Source organism: Abramis brama (assembly GCF_963993115.1).
Source record: "Abramis brama genome assembly, chromosome: 1".
Classification (NCBI taxonomy): domain Eukaryota; kingdom Metazoa; phylum Chordata; class Actinopteri; order Cypriniformes; family Leuciscidae; genus Abramis; species Abramis brama.
The window spans coordinates 14398585-14424274 of record NC_139963.1 but is presented as its reverse complement, the minus strand read 5'-3'; the positions used below and the strand labels follow the sequence as shown (position 1 = coordinate 14424274).

Sequence of the window (25690 nt, the reverse complement as noted above, 5' to 3'; positions counted from 1 at the left end):
AGTGTGACCCTTGGTGAGATTAGGTGGGGGGTCTGTTGACACAGGCCCCATCGAAAGCAGCCAGGCTTTCAAGGACTTGGGATAGGCCCCTTATTGCACTTCCTTCCCTAGACCATTGTTCCAAAAACTAGGATCAGTTAGACTATTGTTTACGTTCAGTCTTCCCCAGTAAAACACTTCCAGGTCTCTATACAGAGGGTGAGAAGATCCCCTGGTGAGCTCACTCAAGAAACATTTTAGTTGTTCTTGCTTCTAGTGGTTAGCACATGTGGCACGACACTTATCGTCTACGGCTTGAACTTATTCCATGGCAGTTCCTTGTGTCACAAAATGGCCATGGTGGCCTCTCTCTGGATTAAACCTTAACATCAAATATACAGACTTGGGAAGTTCAATCCGATTCTGGAAATCAGCTATATTTCAATGTCCATCACCATACATTTCAATTAATCGTTTTAACGTTTCGTTTGTGCCATCACTTACATTGATCATGGAAGAAAACAAGACATTATTATTTCTTACTGTGTATTTTACTGCAATGAACTTTTTAACATTTACAATTTACTTGGCAACAATGGCTTTTATTTCAAAATGAAGATTCCTCTGATTGCAAAATCTTAACTATCACCCAGCCCTGAGCACTATGAGATGTGTCAGGCTGTCACTTAAACTACATACTCTACATTTCATATGCAGCTAAGAAAAAAATGGGGTTAAATGAAACACAAAGCTAGAGGAAACTGAGCCAAGTAATTTGTTCTACACTATCCCCAGCAGTTCCCCTGAGATGATCACTGCAGCATTACCGGCAAAACATTGCCTGTGAACGGAGATAAAGGTGAACAACTGCCACAGCTCATAGTAGCCGCGTTTCCACTGTCGCATGCTAGTGCGTGCCAGGGCCAGTCGCGTTTCCACTGTCACTTCCGGGGCTTGATCGGGCCTCGCCGGGGCTTCCTCTGAGCCAATGGTCAGGGTTTTTTGGCCCAGCGAATACGTTGGTCCAAAGCGGGCCAACTCGGGCTTGAGGAGTGGCTACGAACAGAGGCGGAGTTTCCCTGAGTCAGGAGACGGCAGCGCCGGATGATTTCATATACCAGCTAACATCAGCATTAAAGACTTTTAAAATCATTTTAGCTCAAAACTCACTTTCATGTTTGAATACCTTCTGTTTTGTGATCCAATGTAGATTCTGATCACCGCGTAAGGGCAAAAAAATATTTATACGTTACGCGATGCAAAGGACTCTTACCAGACTGTCTGATATCCATATTTAGCTCTGCATAGCCTATCATAAAATAAAAGCAACTTTTTTTTTTTTCGGGAGCTTCCTCTGTTTCTCTGACTGAAAATATAACTGTATGGGGAGAGAGTGCTAAAGCTCCTCAGGTTGTATTTTTGGTGGCATATTTGTAGAAATTATCATTCTTTCTAAATGTGATGTAAATATGTCCTTTAACAAATAAACAGAAACAGACACGACTGAATAAGTAAGTGTGTCCTCTTTCTTTTGTGAAATAACGGTAAACCGCTTTATTTCTGTGTGACTAATGTGTAATTTTGACACAAATTAATTCACTATGATCAATATATCACTTTTTATCATAACCTGTGGTTAAACATCGATGCTTGGGTTTCAGTAAACAACAAAAATGCCAGCATTTATTATGTTCGTTTTGCAATCTCTTTCTGATTAGTTTTCTGATAAAACTTCCATTTGTTGGTAAAATGATGGGTTTGCTTTTAGCCCGGCACGGCCTGTTTAAAGCCCTGGCTCGCACTGACCCGACAGTGGAGACACGGCTAATGATTCTCATTTAAGAGGGATGGCAGACCTTTGACACACTTTCTCCACACAGACTCACGTCACCCTGTTCTCAAGAACCCTGATGAAGCACTTATAACAGAGAGTCAGGTCATCCGTGAGAGATAAAGCCGGTCTTTATCTGTGTTATATCTTTCCAGTATTTTAGGCCTTAAACTTTGCATGCAAGAAAGAAAACCCCATACTAAACTACTTGCAACCAAAATGGCTGCAAATGCAATGAGTGTCAATGATGACAGTCAGGAAAACTTTGTGTCTACACTTTATTTTGACATATTTCATCTGGTAAGAAGCTGTTTGTTAGTTACTTCCAGTGTTTTGTACAGCACTAACATAACCCTAAGCCTAGTGTTTTCGTGTCACCCCTAGACGACACTACCTCTTAACCACCATCTATTTAGTGTTATTCTGTAATTTGCCAACTACAAAAAAGTAATTTTAGGAGGCAGCGGCTCATTTTTCTTGACTCTGGAGCCTTGAGAATGTCAACAATGACGTCTGGGAAGAATCAAGAGCGCTCAAGAGTATGACTGAGGGAGGTACGGAGGATGGATTAGCGTCAAGTTTAAAGAGAAGCAGGGAACGTGCAGAGTTCGTCCTGTCCTGCTATTGCTGAGGTTTGGGATGCCCTTGCCTGCTCGGGGTTAAGCATCACAGCGTGTAAATAAATAATCGTTGCAGATGGGCCCAGAGGCACATGTGGTCACGCATGCAGCCAACTCAAACACCCCGCAGAGCTCTCCCTTTAAACACATGCATCAGAGTTCTCTGAAAAAAAGTTGGAGAAAAGCTGCCTTCTTTAAACTGGAAAGACAGTTCATGCTAGGACTACTACTAACTATTAGTTAGTTTGTAACAAACTCAGATCTGTTCTTAATTTGGTTCCACCATTTGTTTTCTGAAGGTAGAACTTAGCTAGTGGGTTTTAAGTAATTTGTAGTCACATAATGACTTTTATCTTTATCTATACAATAAGCAGCCATCAAATTTATGAACAAAAATTGAGAAAAGCTTTAATTGGTAAAATTACATTTCCATTGAAATACGATGCATAAATAGTCATGAAATAATATAATTAGTAATTTAAATACAATTTTATTAATATATTGGTGAGCCCATTTCCGCCACAGCTGAGCCAAATAGTACCTTATGCACAGCTGGTGCAATCGGCCCCAAGAGTCTCAAAAGGTTAAATGTCAAGAAATAAAACAGGGCTCTGAATGTGGAAAGAAAATCCATTGACTAGATTATTGAGGAAAAGAGAAAACTTTCATCTTGTCTTTCATATTGTAAGTTTTGAAGGATTAGGGTCATTTCATCCACAGCAGAAGAGGAGTTCAGAACAGGGCTGCGACGTCCCCTAAAAGGGTCAGTAAATGTAAGTTGGAGTTAATCTCAGGAGTCAGAGGGCAAAGGTTGAGCACAAGATTAGTTTTAACACCACAGTCTTAAGCTTGGGAAACAAAAAGTTCCAACTGCTTTTGTGGGAGAGTGTTCAAACTCATTCCATGGTGACAAACCAATGCAAAAACAAACAAATCAAAATGTAAAAGTTCAAAGTTTGATCATTCTCTTAAACTGGAAAAGTGAAAGACGACTGTGTTCCTTCAGCACACTCAAAGTTCGGCCCAATCCTCGTCTCAATGAAGTCTCTTACATTGTTACAAACCACTTTAACGAAAAATGCCAGAGTAATTTGCAAAGATTCAATTTGGTCCTTTCAGAATATTAGATAAAATGTACAGCTGCAGCATCCAATTCACCAAAAGCCATTCGTGAGAGCTAGTCCTAAATGCACGAGGAAAGTAATAGAATTCACTTTCGGTTTTTGCCACGCCTTCAACTTTAAACACAAGACTGCATTTTTGAAATGGCATCAAATCACAAAACGTTTCAAAGAGCGCTGCCATTCTATAGAGAGACTGTGGCAGTCTGCCGCTGCCAAGGCCTGGATCTGTGGCCTCTGGAAGGCTATGCATATCCAAACCAAACACATTCCATGATTTTATGTCCTGAAGAAACCAATCCTGGTTTTCCTTTAAAGTCAGATAAAACAAAACGATCTCTAGAGACAGAGGAAGCAATCTCATACTAATAAATCAGTAATAGAAGTCCGTGGGTTTGCAGACTGCGTGCATGACAGATTTCTCAGCTCGGTCTCAGTCTCGGGGAGTCTGTTGTGTCAGCGGAGTCGTGCTGTCACAGGGCTAGCGGTGCAGTTAATGGGCACGTCTGTGACTGCACTGCGGTCAGGCCGTGTCACAGAGGACAGAGCAGAGTGTGAGACGCGCTTTCATCTCCGTGCCAAATGATGGGGCCCGGCAGCTGTGGGGCCGGCCACTGGGGAGAGCAGAGAGACAACTTAAACAACTGTAAAATCACTGATGAGCAGGTCCTCTGCGAATATGTACATGCTGAACGCCAATTTTAAAACTGGAATGCGTGTCATTCACATTCCCTGCTTTTCACATATTGTTCACATATTGCTTCTTTAAGTCTAGTAGAGCAGTGGTTTCCAGTCCTGGTCTTGGGGAACCACTGCACATCAGTGTCTCTCTTATCTGACACATTCACAGTGCAGTTCATGGTGCTCTCTCCAAACAAGCTGATGATCTGAATCTGGTGTGTTAAATAAAGGTGCTTCTCAAATAGAAGGCTGCATCCTAGTGAGGCTGTGTCCTTCATAGTCCAGAGTCCTCCTCAGCATTAAATGCTAGATTGGGACGGTCCAGTAAGTGCGCACGGCTATGTCACACACGTTGCAGCCTCCACGGTCACTTCACGAAAATACTATTTAAAATTAATTTTGGAAAAAAATATGTTGTATTAAAATTATACTTTGTATTATAAGGGTTAGGGTTAGGATAGGATATTAAGGGATAGTTCACCCAAAAGTTAAAATTCTGTCATTAATTACTCACCATCATGTTGTTCCAAACCTGCAAGACTTTTGTTCATATTCAGAACACAATTGAAGATCTTTTTTAACTTCTGAGAAATCTGAGACAATTCTGTCCCTCTATTGAGGGACAGTCTACGTAACTACCATTTTGACGGTTCAAAAAGTTCATAAAGAGATCGTAAAACTAATCCACATGAATTGAGCGTTTTAGTCCAAATTTTCTGAAGAGACACCATCACTTTATATGATGAACAGATTTAATTTAGACTTTTATTCACATATAAAAACATTCATCAAGTCACACATCAGTTGTGGGAAACGGAAGCTGTTGTGATTGGCTGTTCTCTTGATGTGCGAGAACCAATGAGGTTCATCCTCGTGTTACGCATCACGTTTGAGCTTCAACAAGAACCAATGAGGTTCATCCTCGTGTTATGCATCACGTTTGAACTTCAACAAGAACCAATGAGGTTCATCCTCGTGTTACGCATCACGTTTGAGCTTCAACAAGAACCAATGAGGTTCATCCTCGTGTTATGCATCACGTTTGAACTTCAACAAGAACCAATGAGGTTCATCCTCGTGTTACGCATCACGTTTGAGCTTCAACAAGAACCAATGAGGTTCATCCTCGTGTTATGCATCACGTTTGAACTTCAACAAGAACCAATGAGGTTCATCCTCGTGTTACGCAGCACGTTTGAGCTTCAACAAAACCAATGCTTCTTCGCTTTATATGATAAACAGATTTAATTTAGTCTATTATTCACATATAAACATTGGTCAGCGAACATAAACACAATCTCAACCGAACCTGCTTGAAGCGCTTGATTCATATGGATTAGTTTTACGTTCTCTTTATGAACTTTTTGAAGCGTCAAAGTGCAAGTTGCTTTATGGTGTTTTTCTGTCATATTTGGACCTTGATTGAATCGGCCAACTGACAGTATTTAATTTGGATTGATCTCCTGTGAAGATACTCGATCCAGGTATCAGAAAGATACATCATTTTAAGAAATCTCATTAAAAAAATGAATGACTTCAGGGTGCTTTGTCATTGTAATTTACTGTCACTTCATTTAACACAATGTGCCATGGCTAAATCCATTAAGCAGATTTCCCCAAAAAATCAGAACGGAAAAATTGGAAAAAAAAGTTTTGGGCTGCTGATGAGGTGTTTCTGCACGTCTCAAGAGTAGACCCATAACATCTGATGAAGAAATAGCAGACTCAAGGAAATTTTATCGCTATTCCAAAAGAGAGAAAAAAACTTCTCAACTGCTTTATGACAAGAGGCCGCCTTAATTATAAGTGTGCAAGAGCTCCAAAACTACAATTTGATGAGTAAAGTGCAAACAGGTTATGAAGCTAGTAATAAAACAAACCATAAATGTAAAGTGCAGCCTGTCAAGACAAAGAAAAATAAGATGCTGTCATACTAAATTACGTGAAAGAGTTACAGCTGCTTCTCTGAATAAAGAATTTTAGACTGGCGGAAAAGCTATGCTTTTCATTAATATTTGTAATGGCCCAAACCACCATCCAGATCACAGGTGCAAGGTTGTGCCAGTGGCCACAAGGGGAATGCATTTCAACTAGGATTAAAACAATAGTAATTTCCTCCTGCTGCTTCCTATTATGTCTCAAAAGCAACAACAGAAGAGGTGGAGATTATTCAACAAGAGGGAAACATCTGTTTCAGTCATGGGTTTTCCCACTACAACTAGAGGATCTGGACAACTGCATTGGAGGCATGTGAGAATAACCTGGAAATAACCCTCATATTCATGCAGCGCTCCACATTAAGTCATTGATCTTGAATCTGAAACATTTATTGTATTTGTCTAGAGAAAACAATCTAAGATCAGATTTATGACTACAAAGAATTGAGCGAAATAACGTATCTTCAATTAGCTGGAGCTACAAATGGTTTTACATTCTGTGTGCTGTCAAGAATTGTGGTATTTCTGAAAGAGAAGTGTGATCCAATCCCTCAAATGTTGGGCCAAATTACACAGCTTACCATTTTGAGGCAGTCCTCACTTACAGCCACCACTTTAGGTTTTGAAACCATATTTTAGTGGTAATAAGGTAGAATGCAAAGCCTCATATCAGAGGCTGCGTAGCATGCAAATGATCAGCGCTCTGAATGTGGGTGTGTGTGATACACGTGGACAAGGCAAATAGAAGAGAGTCAGAGCTCCAGTGCTGAGCAGCTGCAACACCATGGCAGGCCTGTTTCTGTGTGGCTTCTCTCACGGTTTGTTGACTCAGCAGAACATTCAAAGTGTCACTTTAGCACAGGTGATGACATAATGATGAGGATGATGGAGGAAGAGACCAATCAAAACGGCTGAGTATGTGGTATGCTGATGTGTTGATGCAGAGGTGGTTTACAAAGCATGTTCTGCTAGTAGTCATTTAGCTAAGACTTTTATCCAACTTGACTAACAGTTTGCTTATTGCTGGTTCAGTCTTCCATGAGGTTAAAGGGATAGTTCACCAAAAAATGAAAATGTTGTCACCACTTACTCACCCTCATGTTGTTCCAAATCTGTATGAGATTTTTTGAAGAATGTTGGTAATCAAACAGTTGACGGTAGCCATTGACTTCCATTGTATTTATTTTTTTTCTACTATGGAAGTCAATGGCTACCCTCAACTGTTTGATTACCAACATTCTTCAAAATATCTTCTTTTGTGCTCAACAGACGAAAGAAACCCATACAGGTTTGGAAAAACATGAGGGTGAGTAAATTATGACAAATTTAAATTTTTGGGTCAACTATCCCTTTAAGTGTCTTCATCAAGGGTGTAATAATGGGTGTAATCTGTCCATACAAATAAGCAAATCTGCCATTACGTCACACTCCCTTTTACATAAGCTTCACTGTTCGTAAATTGTGTAGCATACAGCTGTCAAATGTATTTTTAGTTTCTAGAAATATCAAAAAGTAACAGAAAAGTATATTTTTGGACATATTCATGACAAATAAGCACATTTTCAGCAAAGCGAAATTACTAATTTCCCATTACTGTAACACAAAAAAGAGATTAAATCTGATTATAAAGATATTTATACTGTACATTCTGATAGTATACGTTGTACTTCCTTTAATTTTTGCTGATTAAAAAAACAAAAAAAAACTTTGTATTAAAGTAATAAGAAGCATTAAAGGAACAAGAAGTTTTTTCTCTTCTTTCTTTTGATTTTGGACCGAAAAGTGATCTGATCCGTTTTCACAAGATTCACTTTTTAAAACAAAAATATAAAATATTTTAGTACCAATTTCTTGGCCAAAAAAGTGTTTTTCTTTAGAAAGCATACAGCAGCTAAAACTGTTATTTAACACCACACACACACACACACACACACACACAAATAGGAATGCATTTTGTTCTCATGATGAAAAGGAAATTCACACCCCACGCTTTGTTCAGAATGGCTTTTTTCCCCCTATCCCAAACTTTCATTGGTTTACCCAGAATCCGCTCTATTGCACAGAGATCACGTGCTGCTGGCATGTGATTGACCGTATCCGTCTGAGATACGCAGGCGCTACAGGAGATAAGGTGACAGATTAACAGCAGAGCGCTTCTCCTGACATATCCGTGCTTTGGCTCACGTCCGTTCATCTCCATATGAAAAGAGCTGGAGCATTTCCATTTCTCCCGTTAAAACACATTAGAGAGCTCATAAAAACTAAATTGGTATTTTGTGGATTTTAGTCCACATCTATTAGGTCATCTATAAACTAGTAGTTCTTGAAGTAAAAAAAACCTTGGCAAAGATATAGATTTTCTCTTCCAGGAAAGCAGACTAAACATACAGATCTTTTTCAAAGGGCTGTACACACATTTTTGTTAAATTAAAATATATCTATCTTTAGTAAATTGTAAGGATTATGTTCTGTTTAGTTTTCCTGTGTTCCTGTTTTTCTTTGGATGCGTGTGCTAATATGTGCTCATTGGTTGCTATATATAGCCCTCATTTTCAGTTTGTTTTTTGTTTTTGTCAGTTCTTGTCTCTGTTAAGTGGTTGTTCTGCTCCTGCATGTGGATAATCTCCTGGGTGTTTGTTATTTTGCTTTATTGTTTATTAAAGTTTTACTGCTGCATTTATACCCTGCCTCAAACTCTTCCTTGCTGCAAATTCACTGTGACAAATGAATGTAAAGCCTAGCTGTTTGTGAAAGTAAAAGGCCTGCAAAGATTTAAAGATCAAAGTGCACGTTAAATAAAGTTATTGTCTCCCAAAAGAAAAAGATTCTTGAGATGCACCTCAATTGATATGGTAAAATCAACGCCATTGTTCCTGCTTTTACAGTGTGTACAATAGCTGAGAATTGCGGAAGCCTCCTGAGCTAAAATTCAGATATGGTAATAAGCGTTTAATTTCTAACATGCGCTGTAAGCTGTAGACCAATCACAACAAACTGAACCATCTGACCAATCAGAGCAGAGACGACCAATCAGAGCAGAGACGACCAATCACAACAGACTGAGACATCTGACATATCAGAGCAACAAACTGAGCCATCTGACCAATCAGATCAGAGTAGACCAATCACAACAGACTGGGCCATCTGACCAATCAGAGCAGAGTAGACCAATCACAACAGACTGGGTCATCTGAAGTTTGGTTATTAACACATTTTTTTACTTTGTCTGGTTTTGGCACTTGCTATGTGAACACAAAAAAATCATAGACATGATTCGAAAAGGTTAAATGGTCTTGGAAAAAATAGTCACACTTGTGCTCCTCGTGGTCAAACATGACCCATTGGAAATTAATGGTAGACTAATTTCATCTAGTGGAAATGTTTGGTACTGCGTCCAAACAAAATCTGACTAAAAGCTCAAATTTGGAAGAACACACTTTGTTTAGATTTATGGCTTTGATTTTCTTGTAGTTTTAGAGTATAACATGTTTGTGAAAATATATATTTCATATAAAAAAATGTAAATAGTATTTTTGTGCATTTTTCATAGCAATAAACGTACAATTCTGTAACTAAAAAAACAAACAAATAATTTGCCAAGTGTCGTCTTTAAAAAGAGATAAAACTTTTCTAAGAAATCAAGTCAGTGCTCCAAAGCATTTTATTTTCAGGTCTATGCTCAAAACGTGAATAAATGGATTGTAACTACTGCGTAAATATAATGTAGTACCATAAAATCCCCTAAAAATACAAAATATTAAATAAAAAACACTATCAAACTAAAATACAGTACATTCCTTTCATTTAAAAAAAAAAAAAAAAAAGAAGATTTCTGTCATTTTTGGCCGCCATGCGAAGAGCACCAGAGGGTAACAAAAACATAATTTTTTAGACCCAATATTGACTGTTTTTGCTCTATTTTGCCAACAAAAATATTTCCAAATAAAGTCACAACAGAGCGGTTAATATGTCTCTATTTCGTTCCGAAATGATTCAACATTTTTTAATGAATCGGTTGAATAAATGACAGGCCTAAACCAGTACAAAGTACAAACCCAAAAACACACTCGGTACACTAGTATTGTGTTGTACACTAGTATTGTGTCTCCGCACAGAAAGTCTTGCAGTACCTGTTGAACGCACTCATTCAAACTCTATTAGAGGACACAGAGAGCGCTGTGGGGCGTACATTCCCTCTAGCTGACATCATCTCTCCTATTCTTGTGCATTTTTTTCCCCTCATTCAAAGTTCGGAGTGTTATGTCGAAGCCTGGACAATGGTTGGCATGCTCGGAGAAGGAAGAGTGCCAGAAAAGTATCTGTGAAACACTATTAAGCTCCAGCTCAAGGCAGCTGTGGCTCATAAGTCACTGCATACAGTGTTCTGAGGTAATATTGACCTATTTTCCACATACTACCAGATTCTGCTCCCGCATTCCTGTGTGGAAAAGAAACGTGGCGTAGCCACTGGTCGTATGCGACGGGGCTTAAGCATTAATTGACTTCAGTGTTATGAAGCTCTGCTGGGGTTTTACTAAAAGCTGTGTGCACTTATAGTAACTTTCCATCCCTAAATACAGCCAAAAAACCCCGGCTTAAGCAGGGATACTTCAGGCTGCTTGTGCATGTAAGCTAAATGACAGCAAAGCGGCATTTGAGGGACTGTTCTGTGGTTTATTCAGCATTATTCTGGCCTCAGGCAAGACTGTATACTTTTCTCAGCACGAGTCCTCTGTGTCAGGAAGATAACGTTTGAATGCGCATTCATAGGCAGAGAATAATTGCCGTAATCTCAAAGCTATTCTGTGACACACTAAAGACTGCATCTGCGAGTCTGATGGACACAACAAATGCAGGATAAGGAGATAAGACCGCGACAGAAAATAAACAGTGCATGGGTCAAATGCACGCGCACATACACAAACAGGATGATTACAACCAATCAAGTGTTCAGATGGTTTACTACTCTCAGAATGTAATACGAATGTGTTTCAGGCCTCTAACAGACATATTTCATGAGGAGAGTCACTTTTTTTGTGTTTTTTCTGATATTCTCAGAAAACAAACTAATATATATATAAAAAAAAAAGTGGTATTGTCAATAAATCTATGTGGTCTATATCAAATATTTAAGATACACACTACAATTGAAAAGTATGGGGTCAGTTAGAAAATGAATAATTTTATTTAGCAAATACTTTCTTTATTTTTTATTCTGTGGCGGAAACAGGCTTCCATAGTTTCTTTAGCATCACATCATAGGCTATATATTACATATATTCATATATATGGCTGTTTGGTTGAAATTATTAGAGATAATTCAGGTGACAACAGATGCCTTATAGCCTTGTATAGGAATATTTCTCATCTTCTGAACAGCACCTGACATGCTCTCAGGACGTTTCTCTTTAGCGAGCCAATTAAACATTTAGCAGGCAAGTGTCAGACTCGACAGACAACCACCAAACAGAGACAGAATTTCACAGTCTGTCAAAAAGGGTTTTAACACGTCCCCTTCAATATGCCCCCCCAACCACCCAACCAAAAGGAGAAAATCTCATTAGTTTCCCCTAGTTTTTTTCACTAGTTGTGATGGGGGTTGCTTGATATTAAGGAGCATCATTAACATGCAGTTAAACCACTAACTAATGAATGAAAAACCACTACAGTGGCTCTTTCAGAGGATCAAATGAAATCATCTGTGATTCTGATGTTGAGCGGCGTCAATACAAACTGAGAAACCACCACCACCGTCTCATTGAGGTCAAAACCACATTCACTGAACTGAGTATTAAACAAGAGAAAACACTGATGGGGAACTTCTGCACCCTGAACCCAAGGTGCTGGAGGTTAGTGGTGGGTGGTATGACCAAAATCTTATTCTGTAATTAAAAAACTCTGAGGAACTTAAAAAGAAAATTGGTTTATATGTTAAATAACCATGAGGTAATGTCTATATTTGGATAATCCAGTTAATTAAATACTTCACAATGGTACTTAATCTGAGTACATTCTCAGCAACGAGGATAAACATGCTTTGTGCCGACCACAATGTGCTTTGTGTGGCGAATTACTGGGTGCCGAGAGCAAGAAACCATAGAAGTTCAAGAAGCATTTAGAAACTCAACACTCAATCTTTAAAGACTGTAAATGACACTTCTGTTGTGTACTTGCTGAATAAACGTATTCATTTCTTTTAAACAAAAAATCCTACTGACCCAACACTATGACACAGTTTTCTGGACTGACAGAGGAAATGATGGATGTAGATGTAGAATTTCACTCTGGTTGGGACAAAAACTCAGATTTACATGGAAGAAATAACTTTTAATATATGTCACTTTATCATGTTGTATCTTGTTCCTTTGAAAAACATGTCTATGCCTACAAACATCCCAGAACTAAAAACAACAGGACTTAGAGGATCAAACGTCTGGCATAAATCTGGAATCATAGAGGATTACTCCTTGGATTTAACCCAAAACATTATCACACTAACACACACACAAACAAATTACTGCACAATTCCACCCAAACCTCCGACTTCCATCTCTTATTGGAAAGAAAAAAGGTCAAGAAGAAAAAAAAAATCCATCCTACAAAATCCAAAGTCAGCGTATATCGGACGTGCTCCGGACTCACCATGAGAACTTTATCAACATACTGTACACACAAACATGGAGATCTAAAATAGGTCATGATAAGAACAGGATATGATAAGAAGGGTCTCATTTAATACCCTATAATCTGTTTGTCCACCATCTGGGTCTTCATCATGATTTATGAGAGTCTGAAGTGGGGTGAAAGCAAACCTGCGCTGGCAGATGTCAAGGGGAGCAACGGATGCGTTCATCATCAATGGATGCATTAAATGTTTGTTGGGTTGCGCAGCCTGGGTGAGCACGTGTGCGAAGCGCAAGGTGATGAATTAGTAAAGCTGCGAGTTGGAACAAAGGGTCGTGGGTAATCTGACAGGCTGCGGCGCAGCCCCTGAGGGACTGAGACAAAGCGGCGGGAACGAAGGGGCGGAGGCATGCTGGGTAGGCTAGTCAGCTGGCCGGGTCTTCTCCAGCCTGAAGGATGAGGGCCACAAAAGCCCGCCGCGCGTTAATGACTGTATGAAAGCGTTTATGACCCTTAGCGCACTAAAGATGACATTATAGAGCAATTACTCAGCCTGTGTGCCACTCACACAATGGCTCGGGCCTTGATTCTGGCCTGAAAGACAACAGAGAAGGTTATACACGAGATCGACTCGTGACCCTGTCCTGCCTTGAAGTGGCTGTGTTATCTGTGTGTGTTTACACACACTTGGGTAAAGAATAGCTGAGGTGGTGCTGGGTTATCATACTGACCTCTCGCTGGCCCTGGAAATCAAATCCTGAAGCTTAAGTCCAAACAAAAACCCAACAGTCAATTGTAAAGGTAGAAGTCTCGATGACCAGGTGTTAAGACGGCAAGGTGTAGAGAAAACAAGAAACCCCAAGGCTGAATCCGAAATCGCCCCCTATACCCTCAAATAGGGTGTTATTTGAGGGGACAGCCATTTGTAGTGGTGTCTGAAACCATAGTGGACGTTATTGAGTGCAATTATTCAATCCCACATTGCACTGCAATAACAGGCGATGTACGCTCAACTAGGGGTGTAAACCGGTTAGTATATAACCGTGAGACCGACGGTTATAGTTGAACACCGTCATTACAACTCTATAACCGCCAAAACCGTGTTATTAAAATATTTTTTGCAAACATTTTTTATCATAGAGAATGTTTAAATACTAATTAAAAACAATTGTTAACAGTCTGTGTTATTAATGGTCTATGTCGTTTCCAACTGTATTTGATTCTTTGCCAAGTACCCCCTGACCGACCGCCAATCATTTGAGATAGAAATAAAAGCTATGATATAGTGATGTGCCATCATTATGAGATTTATTAAACAAATGAAAAACATTTGCAATAATAAACATTAGCAATGAACATTTGCAATCGGGAGACATGGTTTTTACCACTTCATTAAGTTTTGCTTTGTAGAAAACCTTTCTTTAAAGCGAATTTCATTTTGTACAAATTGTATCTTAATTTTAATAAATGTTTCATCAACCAATTGCATGTATTTAATAAATAAAAAGCAAATATAGGAGACAATATAATAACAGGCTAATATAATGACATGAAGGCTCCGATGCGCCGCGTTCACTTGCATTGCATTGTGAAGTTGAACTAGAGCGCATCTCATCGTAAATGAATGAAACTCAGCGTAGGCCTATGCCTCATACATTAGCATTAAATATCTTTGCTGCATCCTTTCTAGAACAGACAAGGGCTTTCTTGCGGCTCGCATCAGCAGAGCATTGCATCGTCCATAGACCGCAAAACAATCAGCGGGTGCGGCTTTGAAATCTGGTCAAAAAACGTTGGTGCAGATGATGAGTTTTGTGATGCGGTTGCGGATGAATTAATACCCCATCTGCGTATCTCTATTGATAACAACATTGAACACTACACAAATATTAATTTTATTCAAACTAAGTTGTCCTATAACAGACGAACGTCGTAACCGTCATCACCAATTCTGAAACCGGCACACCCCTATGCTCAACGGCTGTCTGAATTCGCTCTTTGTTTTCATTCACTCCTTCAAGTGAACTGTATTAGTGGACTAACGTAGGAATAGTGATTGAGGGTTTAGGGGGCGATTTCGGATTCAGCCCTATTCTTAGACCTAGTCTTTCCCATGAGGCCCAGGCAAACATACTGCCAAGTTACCGGCGATAAATACAGGCACCTGTCCAACAAGAGGACAAAAGACAAAAGACAAAGTTCAAAAGACAAAGTTCCCTGTGTTTTAATGGTTAATTACAAGCACCTTCGCAAACATGTGAAAAGGTCACCTGCAAGGTACAAAGGTATATTTAGGGCTAAGGTCGCCCCAGGTGTGAAGTCGCATGAGAGTATTTTCCTTTCAGGGCAGCAATTATCTCTGATGTGTATACAGTGCAGTAATCTTCAAAAGTTTAGGATTACTACGTTTTATTTTAAAGGAGAAATATCATCAAAATCTGTCTTTTTCCGTGTTTAAGTGCTATAATGGGGTCCCCAGTGAATCTACTAACACAGAAAATGTGAAAAGTGACAACCCAGTAACTTTGTTTTGGTAAGCCTTTCTCTTTGTTAAAAAAAGAGAATAACATTGGCATGTTAAAAAATAAGCCAATCAGATTTCTCTCCCCTTCTGACGTAGGAAGGGGATCTTATTATAATATTACTGCCCCTTAATCTGCACGTTTCCACCCACTGCGCCACCATTTGGTTTTCGTGAGCGACAACAGTGTAACCAGTTCTAACGCAATGGCAAAAGTTCGAGCAAAGCATGCTGCACAGAGCACTATTAGACCAAGAAATGTCACAGCTGTCTTATAAAGACCTCAGGGAACTGTGTCAATTTGTGTAAAAGTTAAACATGACGGCACATGCAAGTTGATGAGATTAATCAATGTAACTCCACAACAACTACATAAATGTATATTCACTAACCATTCAGAAACGTCCAGGTTAAGTCTAAAAGTTGTACCTCTTCCTGAGTCTCTCTGTAAGGCTACTCTGCTACTGGTTATTTCTGAGATTTTGGATGAGTGAGATTATTCGCGTGTTTTGTTATTGCAGAGTATCCGAAGCTCGTGTAAAGGATTGTCCGTCTTCTGAACGGGAGCTGGGAGCAGCAGCTCATTTGCATTTAAAGGGACACACACAAAAACGGCACGTTTTTGCTCACACCCAAAAGGGGGCAAATTTGACAAGCTATAGCCTAATGAATGATCTGGGTTGTATTTTGAGCTGAAATTTCACAGACACATTCTGGGGACAACATAGATTTATATTACATCTTGTGAAAAGGGGCATAATGTCACCTTTAAAGAAATTAGGCCAAATACTTTTATTCAGCAAGAATACATTAAATTAGGGATGCACCGAAATGAAAATTCTGAATGTACCTGCAAAGGTGTAAGTCTAGCCTTTTAACTTAAAATGGTCCCAAACATAACTTCGGCACACTCGCTTCATTTCTCCTCGTGTCTGCTTTACATGTTTCATGGTTGAGTAGCAGGCACACACCTTGCTTAATCCACTATCGATCCATTTTATCGACTGAATTATTATCGACAATTAATCGATTGTTAATCATTAGTCATCGATTAATCGTTAGCATCCCTAGTTTCTACAAAAAAATACCATTTCAATTTAAAATGCAACGACTGATTTGCACAACAACACTTCTTTACCATAGTAAAATGACTGTAACATACAGACTTTAGTGGCATATTGCTTTTACAACTGTCTTTATATGTTATCCCAGAGAAAAGACCCTGTTTCTCTTCTGATGCCTGGCAGTTTGTGAGGTCTTATTGGGGAGCTGTCTCTCTTCCCCTCTACAGACTGGACCACATCACAGAGAGCATGGGCTCTTTATGCTGGAGTCGAGTGCATTCAGCTCTCTCTTAATGTGCTGCCATAAAGAGATAAAAGTAGAGCGCAAACACGCAGTAGAGTCTGTTGATGTTATCAGGACCCGGTTGGCAAGATGTTCCAAAGGCCAATCGCACTGCTCTTAAAGAACACAAACCAGGAGATAAAATAAACTTCAAACAAAGACCAACTGGTGGGACTGGGAAAAACAGGCATGAATGGGGCTCTCCGGGCAGTGAGTTAATTCGTGTTAGATCATTAGAAAGAGCATAGAAATACACTTTACCAAAACAACAGTCACCACTGTTGAGCAGACAAGCGGGTCCCGATCTTTGACCTACTGAAATAAACCTGTGTAACTGGGCTATGTGTAAGTAAATATGTGCAAATGTGTTTCCCAATGACTTTATTTGTCATGAATTCTGCAACAATTCTGTAGAAAGCGTGCGCTGAATTCAAAGTTCTTCACATCCCCACATTGCATGCTTATTGAGTAAATATTGTGGCTAATTTGATCATGCTTTCAACCATGAATTAGCATGCTTAACCAAGTTAACCCAAAATTAAAATCTTTCATCATTTACTTACATCATTCCAAACCTGCATGACCTTATTTCTTCAGTGGAACAAAACAGGAGAATTTGAGCACATTATTATAGACTAAATATTTCAGTCTGTTCCTCACATGAAGCTATTGTATGGCTTAAGAAAACTCGGAATATAGTCTATGAATAAAATTGACTACTATGATCTACTTTCACTGTATTAAAAAAGAGCAGCATAGACATTATGCTAAACTTCTTCTGTGGAAGAAAGAAAGTCATACAGGTTTGGATGGACGTGAGGGTGAATAAATAATGACATTTTTCAGAATTAGGGTTAAACTACTCTTTAAAATCTTGCATAATGTCTCTCACAATTCATGGAGAAAATGTGAAAATCATGCAGAATCTGTTCAACAGTTTACCATTGCAGACCATTTTAGAGCAAATACATGCATATCAAGAATGTTTTTGAGCCCTGGTCATGGGTGTATGAATATCAAACCAGGATCATCAGAAGAAACATTCAAACGTTTCACAGCCCATCTTTTAGCTCCCTATTTGCCAACGAGGGGCTGCGAAAGCAAAGACCCTCATGGATACACATCAAAAGCTGTGTTAGAATAGCAATGAACTGTTACTCACTGCTTTTGCTGGCTTTGACCTTGGCCAGCAGTTTCTGTGTAGTAGCTAGATCTCCATTCTTGACCGCTTGCAGAAGATCCTGCTCTTTTCCCATGATCTCCACCAGCCAGAACTCCACCAGCGTCCCACAAGAGTCCCGCTCCTCCCTTACACCTCCATACAGTGGCGCAACCGCGGCATGAACCTATCCCAGAATCCTCTCTTTCGGTAGTGCTTACTTCACTCAGGGTAGGTGACAGCCAGATGTCTGAGAGAACCACAAGCAACCAGATATCCGTATTTCTCCAACAATCGCGTCATCAAAATCAACAGGCCGTCTACTTCAGCTCTCAGTCTGGTTATAGATGCGGAAGGCCGGAGGAATGGAAAATCTATTTTGCTTTATGAATTGCCTTCCGGTTTTTCGTTCTCAAGTTTCCAGAGCCTTTTCAGAGTAACCGAGTCGGTTTGGGTCGCATGGAGCTCAGATTCTGGGAACGCAGGGGCCCTGTTGATGCTGTGGTTTAGAAGGTTGAGAACTAAGACTGGAGTTTTGGACAGTTTGGATCAGCAGACCAAGCCCTGAAAAAGGAGTCGGCAAGAAAAATAGCATTGTTAATACACCAGCCAAGTACAGTGCATGAGCAAAGCAGCAAGACAGGGAAAGTTACGCTAAAAACAGCAAGACTTAGAGACTCTTTTCACCTCTCACACTTGATTAATTCCTTCTCAAGGAAAGGTTGCAGGTGGACACTACTGTTCAAAAATGTTGCTGAAAAAGTTTATTCAGCAAAGATACATTAATGATCAAAAATGACAATAAAGACTTAATAGATTTTCCCATTGTTTCCAATAAACTATTAAGCAGCACAACTGTTTTCAACATTGATAATAATCAGAAATGTTTCTTGAGCAGATGATTTCTGAAGGATCATGTGACACTGAAGGCTGGAGTTGATCACAGGAATAACTTACATTTTTTAACAGATAGAAAACAGTTATATTAAATTGTAAAAATATTTCACAATATTACTGTTTTACTGTATTTTTGATTAAATAAAAACAGCCTTGGTGAGCTGAAGACTTCTTTTAGAAAAGTCCACAAAACGACCACAAACTTTTGAAGTAGTTTATTTTGAACTGTTTTTGTCCATAATTAAAGTCAGTGAGATTCAAAATGACACTGTACCCCATTGACAATTATTGCATTGACAAAAACCTTTTGTATTATTACATAATATGATGATTGGATTTTCATTTTTTGGTAAACTAAACATTTAAGCTAACTTTACCTACCAATATATTCGTCTTGTCTGTGTCAATGACATGATGCTCATGCAATTAATTTTTATGTTTTTTGGGGTCATAGAATTAAAAATGTCAGGATGGATAATGAAGGAAATAAATTGAATTCTTGAAAAGAAAATCTCATTACATTATTAGAAACATCTGAAAAAACTTTTGTCCGCCAAATCAAAGTATCACAGAAAAGACTTCTGCAGACCTGCATGACTTTGTGTCAAGATCAATAAGTCTCTTAAAATATAAGATTACTTGACCTTTGATCCACAAAGCAATGTAAGTTCAGGTTATAAATGAGGTACAGCCAAAATTCACCCTACTTTCAGCTTTAATCGTTATGTGTCACAGACACCCGACAGAAGAAGATGGGATTTTTGCAAAAACGGTCTGTAACCATCGCCAGTGAGACTTCGCATTTACGCATGCACCTGCACATTTAAAATGTGTTGGCCAAGCATTTGTATCTGCATTTGCATGCCTAACCCTAAGTATGAGCAGTAGTAGTAGTAGTAATTCCCTTAACACCACTATTTAAAAAACGCTGAGACTAGCAGTCTAAGAATGAGCATGTGAACTAAAAAAGTCTTGATAGCATACCATCTCAAACATGCTGTCAAAGCAACAATTTTTTGTTTTTATAAAAGCACAAGCTTAATGGTAAGTGTGGACAGTAAAGGAAAGAAAGGAAAAAACAAGCATATACAGCGCAGCACATGGCAACTTCACCCTCAGCGATCATGTTGCCCGGTGTCTCGGTCACACCGTGAGCAGTAAATGAGCACCACACGGCCGTCTCATAGTCTCTCCTCCATTGCATAACCCTGAACGCTCTTGCCTTCTCTACACACCCAAAACACTCTGAGGGAGTAAGCAAAGCTGCCACTCACAATAGCTGTAATCACGTCCTCTTTCGTCTCCCTCAGGGCCAATAGTCTTCACACCCCGCTGCCAAACCGCTGATAATGTGAGTTTTTGAGCCAGGGTGGAGTGATGTTATGATGGGTTTATAACATTTTGATTGAAATTTATGAGCATGTTTACAGATGCTCTTTATTACGAGGAAATCCACAGTTCGAAAAAAGAAAGAGGAGGAACAGGACAGGTGAACTTGAATGTGAAGGTAGATCGAACAGCTTTGACTAATGACAACAACTAACAGACAGAGTAATAATGGTCGGACAAGCCCAGTAACTGGCCCTCATGTTTATGAACCATCATATTCATTCTAGCGATGCAAAGAAATAAGTGATGGCTTGCCTGAACAGGTGGTCGCTATTCATGACGCTTTCAAGTCCTCTTGGGAAGCCGTAAGTATGACGTCGGGTGCGTTCGGATTACTTTTCACTTTACCTTTTCTACAAAAATACAGCAAGAAAATTTAATCCCACTTCTACAAAATGATGAATGAAGAATGCACATCATGTGTTTTTGCAGTTTCTGAAGGTGCTGTAAACTGAATTGCAATTGTACAATACAAGCACTTTTTAGATTACAAGATCTGATCGTATGCGGTATGCGCACACTATAAATAGGCTAATGTTTTGTGAAGTTATGTTCGCGCACCAACTGAAAACAGCATAGACTAAAACATCAGTTCTTGGGATTTAAGAATATCGGTTCTTAAAAATGACATCGATAGCCCTATTCGGATGTTGACTGTTTCTCATGGGGTCGTAAGGTATTTTCAACATTTACAGGGGTTAGTTGATGATTTTATTGCCGACCGAATCCAGAACGTCAGGGCTTTTCTCCTAGCCTGACTACGTCAGACTTCGTACTTCCGCTCAATTTCATTTCGCTTCTGTACTCAGTCTGAGACAGCTTCAGAGCTTTCTGTTTGCCACCGGTCTGAAAACAGCCGGCCAATCAACGAACAGAGGGCGGGCTGAGAGCCGTGACGTAGACGCTGATTGTACCGTGGATGCGTAGATTTACTTCACATAATCTGCAAAAGTCGTTCACAGCCATGTTCACTCCGGTATTTCGCTCGATGGTTTTGTTTTCGCATCATACATGTGTTTACAGTGGAAGTTAGATGCGGCTGAGCATGCGCATAACACACGCCATAACCAAACGTTATGTGATTGGCTTACGGGTAACCAATGATTTTAAACTTCAGACAAGCGCTCAGAAAGCGGAAAAAAAGCACGTAAACATTTGAAATGGGCCTTATTGTGGCAGCAATATATGATACAATATTAAAATGTGTAGGCTATTAAGCACAACATTAAAAATACAAACGACGCAGCTTTTATTTTTACCTCATGTAAATAAGAGGATGCATTCAATTGTTTCTGCTTATTTCCATATTTTTAAAATGACAACCTTTTGAGATAAAATGCAAGACAGAAAACCATTTCAAATATAGCGTATGTGCGTCTAGCTTTCTATTTTTAAAAATGAGATTTAAATAAAATAATAAATAGAACATTATTTTCCTATTATTAAGTTAAATACGAATTTATTCGTATTATTCCAAGCATATGGCACTTTATTTAAAGCAGAAAATCATGTGACTAACCATGCGAACAGCGCGTTCGCGGGTTCGTGGGATTACAATAAAGTCAATAAATCGTCATCAGAATGCATGAGTTTTATCACTGAGGTGCCATGCAAATTTATTTTTACAGACATCCACGAGAAACAATTACCATCAGAATAGGGCTTATTAATATCGAGAAATTTGTATTTTTAACTAGGGTTGTAATACCGGTATTTATCACGGTATACGATTATCATATCGTGCACAATTGCTTATCTACGGCATTGGGGGAAAAAAATAATCAGGCAGCGAATCTCACCGGCATAAGCAGCATCTTTCCACTTGACTGATTAGACTATCAGCTTGCTCCACCCACACACATACAGCAGAGAAAATGACATTTACAGCAATAGATCGTATTCAGAGCAGCCCCATTACAGGAATGAAAGCGAGGCTGTGAGGGATAGACTTACTGTGTTTTCAATGGCATCCGCTGTAAAAAGCTTTATAAAGCTCTGAGATCACTTATAATTTTCCACAGCTTATGTTGCCTGGGGTTTTTTGTCTACTGAAACTTCTTTGAAAGATATTTTTTGCAGTGTTTCGTCAGCAGAACAATCCAAAAACACCTTAAATAACAGTTCAGTCCACTGAAGAGATGCATGTCTATCCATCACAGCCTCGCTTTCATTCCCGTTAAAATCAAAGATGGCGCTGATGTGAATAATATGGAAGCTTGTTTCCGCCACAGAATAAAACATTTTAAAAGATAATTGCGACTTTTTATCTCACAATTGAAAGTTTACATCTCGCAATTCTGACTTTATTTCTCAGAATTGCGAGATATAAAGTCCAATTCTAAGGGGAAAAAGACAGACTTTTTTTTTTTTTTTTTACCTCAGAATAGTTTATATCTCACAATTCTGACTTTATAACACGCAATTGCGACTTTATATCATGCAATTCTGACTTTATTTCTCAGAATTGCGAGATATAAAGTCGCAATTGTGAGATAAAAAGTCAGAATTCTGACTTTATAAGACACAATTGCGACTTTATTTCACGCAATTCTGACTTTATATCTCGCAATTCTGACTTTATATCTCGCAATTCTGACTTTATAACACGCAATTCTGACTTTATATTTCACAATTCTGACTTTATAAGACGCAATTCTGACTTTATAAAACGCAATTGCGACTTTATTTCACGCAATTCTGACTTTATATCTCACAATTCTGACTTTATAAGACGCAATTCTGACTTTATATCTCGCAATTCTGAGAAATAAAGTCAGAATTGCGAGATGTAAACTCGCAATTGTGAGATAAAAAGTCACAATTATCTTTTAAAATGTTTTATTCTGTGGCGGAAACAAGCTTCCATAGAATAAGGCCAAGGATGTCATGTAAAATGTGCAAATTGATTGATGGATGAATAAATTGAAAGTAGAGCTGCACAATAAATACAATCGCGACATGGTTTGTGAATATTAAAATGCAAAAATACTGCTATATAATCTGCTTGTTCTGCGTGTCTCTGTGAATGAGCTGCGCTGTTTCGTCTACATACTCAAGTACGCGTTGACGCTCAGGGTGTTTTCAGCGTCTGCCGTCTCTCAATATGAGGACGTGAACACATGAACACATCCAGAGCTGCTCTTAGAGAACGCTTAAGGATTTTATTTGAGAAAAAACATTGTCAAATACACCCTGAAACTCGAAGGTCTTCACTACAACCCGTCAAAATAAAGTTTGGTTTAACTTGAAGAAATCATGACAGAAGCCTAATGCACTTCTCAAAATGATATAATAATACCACAATAAATAATATTAAACATTATTGAAGGAATATAATTTTTTTGTCCATGTTTATCTCTGTTGTGCAGCACTTTGCCAAAAAAAAGAATAAAAGTTGTTAAATTTTCATTTGATTATATTTTAAATGTCTTAAATAAATTGTTAGTTTTAGGGGTGTAACAATATATCGCAATACAAAAATGCAACAATATGTATCGTGGATAGTGACAATATGTATAGTGGATAGTTCACCCCAAATAAAAATTACTGTATGAGAAAAAATTCTAATTTTCAGAGTTTTAGTGTCAGTACGACATTAAACTACTATATATAATGTTGAATATAATGTATAATAATGCAATGGGGCATATTTGTGGGTCCTAATGCCAAATGTCTTATGTTACCAGTAAAAAGTGGCCAACATTATTTTAAATAGGCTATATCTAGTCAGGGAAAGAGTGCAAGCATATTTGTCTAAAAAAAAATCAGTTTTAAGCTTCTGAAAGAATCATGAATATTTTTATTCTTGTGTCACTATTGTCCTGTGCATTGGGTTTCCAGCACCAAGTCCAAGCCTTTTCATTTACACCCCGATGTAAAACCAAATTTAGCATTTTAATCAGCAGTATATTTTTTGTTAACCTTTTACCATGTGTCTTGGAGAAAATGTTTTTAACACAGCCCTTGTGAACAGATATCTCTGAATGGTAACCTGAGGTTGATGAAGGATCAGCTCTTGAGGGGTTTAGAGCTATTCTTCTGGTTACCAGCCTAGATCTTCACTACACAACCCCTTCAATCCATACAGCAAAGTCTCTGAGGACAGACATCACATGTGTGCCAAAATAAACAAACAATGACACAACACTTTTCTTCATAACACCACCATACAACAGCAGACGCTGGTTAAAGTTAAGGTAGCCCTACATCTAATAGCACAATGTAACATTAGTGTCCTCCAAAATACTAGTTACTACAGCTGAACTGAAAGGTAAATTGATATCTGCCGCTGTAATGAAAGAAATATATATAACCATAAAGCTTCATAAACTTTACCACTTTACAATTAAAACAATAAACATTGTATTTTCGCGGGAACTAGTTAGTAGCCTACGGTGAATTAGTTTGAGAAAACACGAAGGTGAAACGATATTCGGTGAAACCACATCAAGTAGCGCGATAACTATCGATTTAAACACAAACTAACAAAAATACACCTTGCTTTAAACTAAATTGTAAGACTTTAACCCAATATTCAGCACAAACAATACTTCCCCGTCAATTATGATAAACACACTTACCATTACATTAGTGCAAAGAGTTCATAACAGCGGGTTCAGGATCAGTGGCTCGTTCACTCGCTCCAGTCCAGACTCTTCTTCTTCTTCTTCTTCTTCTTCAACAACAACCAACTCAAAGTCACCTTTAGTCAACTCTTGGCCGATAAACACGCTATAAGTGTGAACAACCTCGGCTACTGCTAATCGCGCGCTCGAGTTATTCTCTCGCCCGTGTTTTCTCCCAAACTGAACGTCTGCATGGATTTGCATGTGTGTGTTTGGAGAGCTCCAGCACTGTGAGTGTGAGAGAGGCAGTCAGAGCAGCTCGAGTGCGGGGGATCGGCCCTCCTCCAGGGGGAGGGAGCAGCGCTGCCCTGCCGCCCGACGCGACGCGCTCCGGGGCATCAGCTGTGCCGCTCTGCCGCCCTCTGGGACCCGTCCGCCGACACTCACCGGAGCTCTTTCAGCCTCATCCTATTTGATGCATTTGTGAAGCACCGTTAAATTATTTAGACACTCAAATATAACTTGGTAACACTTTACAATAAGGTTAACATTAGTTAACTACCTTAGTTAACTTAAACTAATAATGCACTTCTACAGCATTTATTAATCTTAGTTAATATTAATTTCAACTTTTACTAATACATTATTAAAATCAAAGGTTGTATTTGTTAATGCAATGTAAACTAACATGGACAAACAATGAAGCTGTATTTTTTACTAACTAACATTAACAAAGATTAATAATTACTGTTACAAATGTATTGCTCATTGTTAGTTCATGTCAGTTAAAACATTAACTAGTGTTAATTAACCTTATTGTAAAGTGTTACCTATAACTCACTATGTATTGTTCATTGCACAGAGCTGTAAAACAGAGCTATAAAATTAGTGTGGAGAGAATTCAGCTCAGATCATTTGGTTTTGGGGAAATTTGATGCAAAATAGTAGGGGCTTCATTAATGTTTCATTAATACAGTGTATACTTTAATCTTGATTTACCTAGAAAGAATGGAAGTGAA

At 38.7% G+C, this 25690-nt stretch overlaps 1 protein-coding gene across 7 annotated transcripts in view; it reads right to left on the bottom strand.

Moving 5' to 3' along the window:
* LOC311086589 (CASK interacting protein 2) overlaps positions 1 to 24996 on the bottom strand; it is a 69339-nt gene extending 44343 nt beyond the window's left edge. For 6 of the 7 annotated variants that reach the window (XM_084119542.1, XM_084119543.1, XM_084119544.1 and 3 more), the window contains exons 1-2: positions 24687 to 24969; positions 17824 to 18384 (exon numbers count right to left, since the gene is read on the bottom strand). In XM_084119542.1, coding sequence (XP_083975668.1) covers positions 17824 to 17917 — 94 coding nt within the window. In that variant the 5' untranslated portion in view covers positions 17918 to 18384; positions 24687 to 24969. Of the gene's footprint in view, positions 1 to 17823; positions 18385 to 24686 lie in introns of all 7 variants that reach the window. The other variant, XM_084119547.1, reaches the window with a different exon arrangement.
* Between the last annotated feature and the right edge of the window lie 694 nt (positions 24997 to 25690).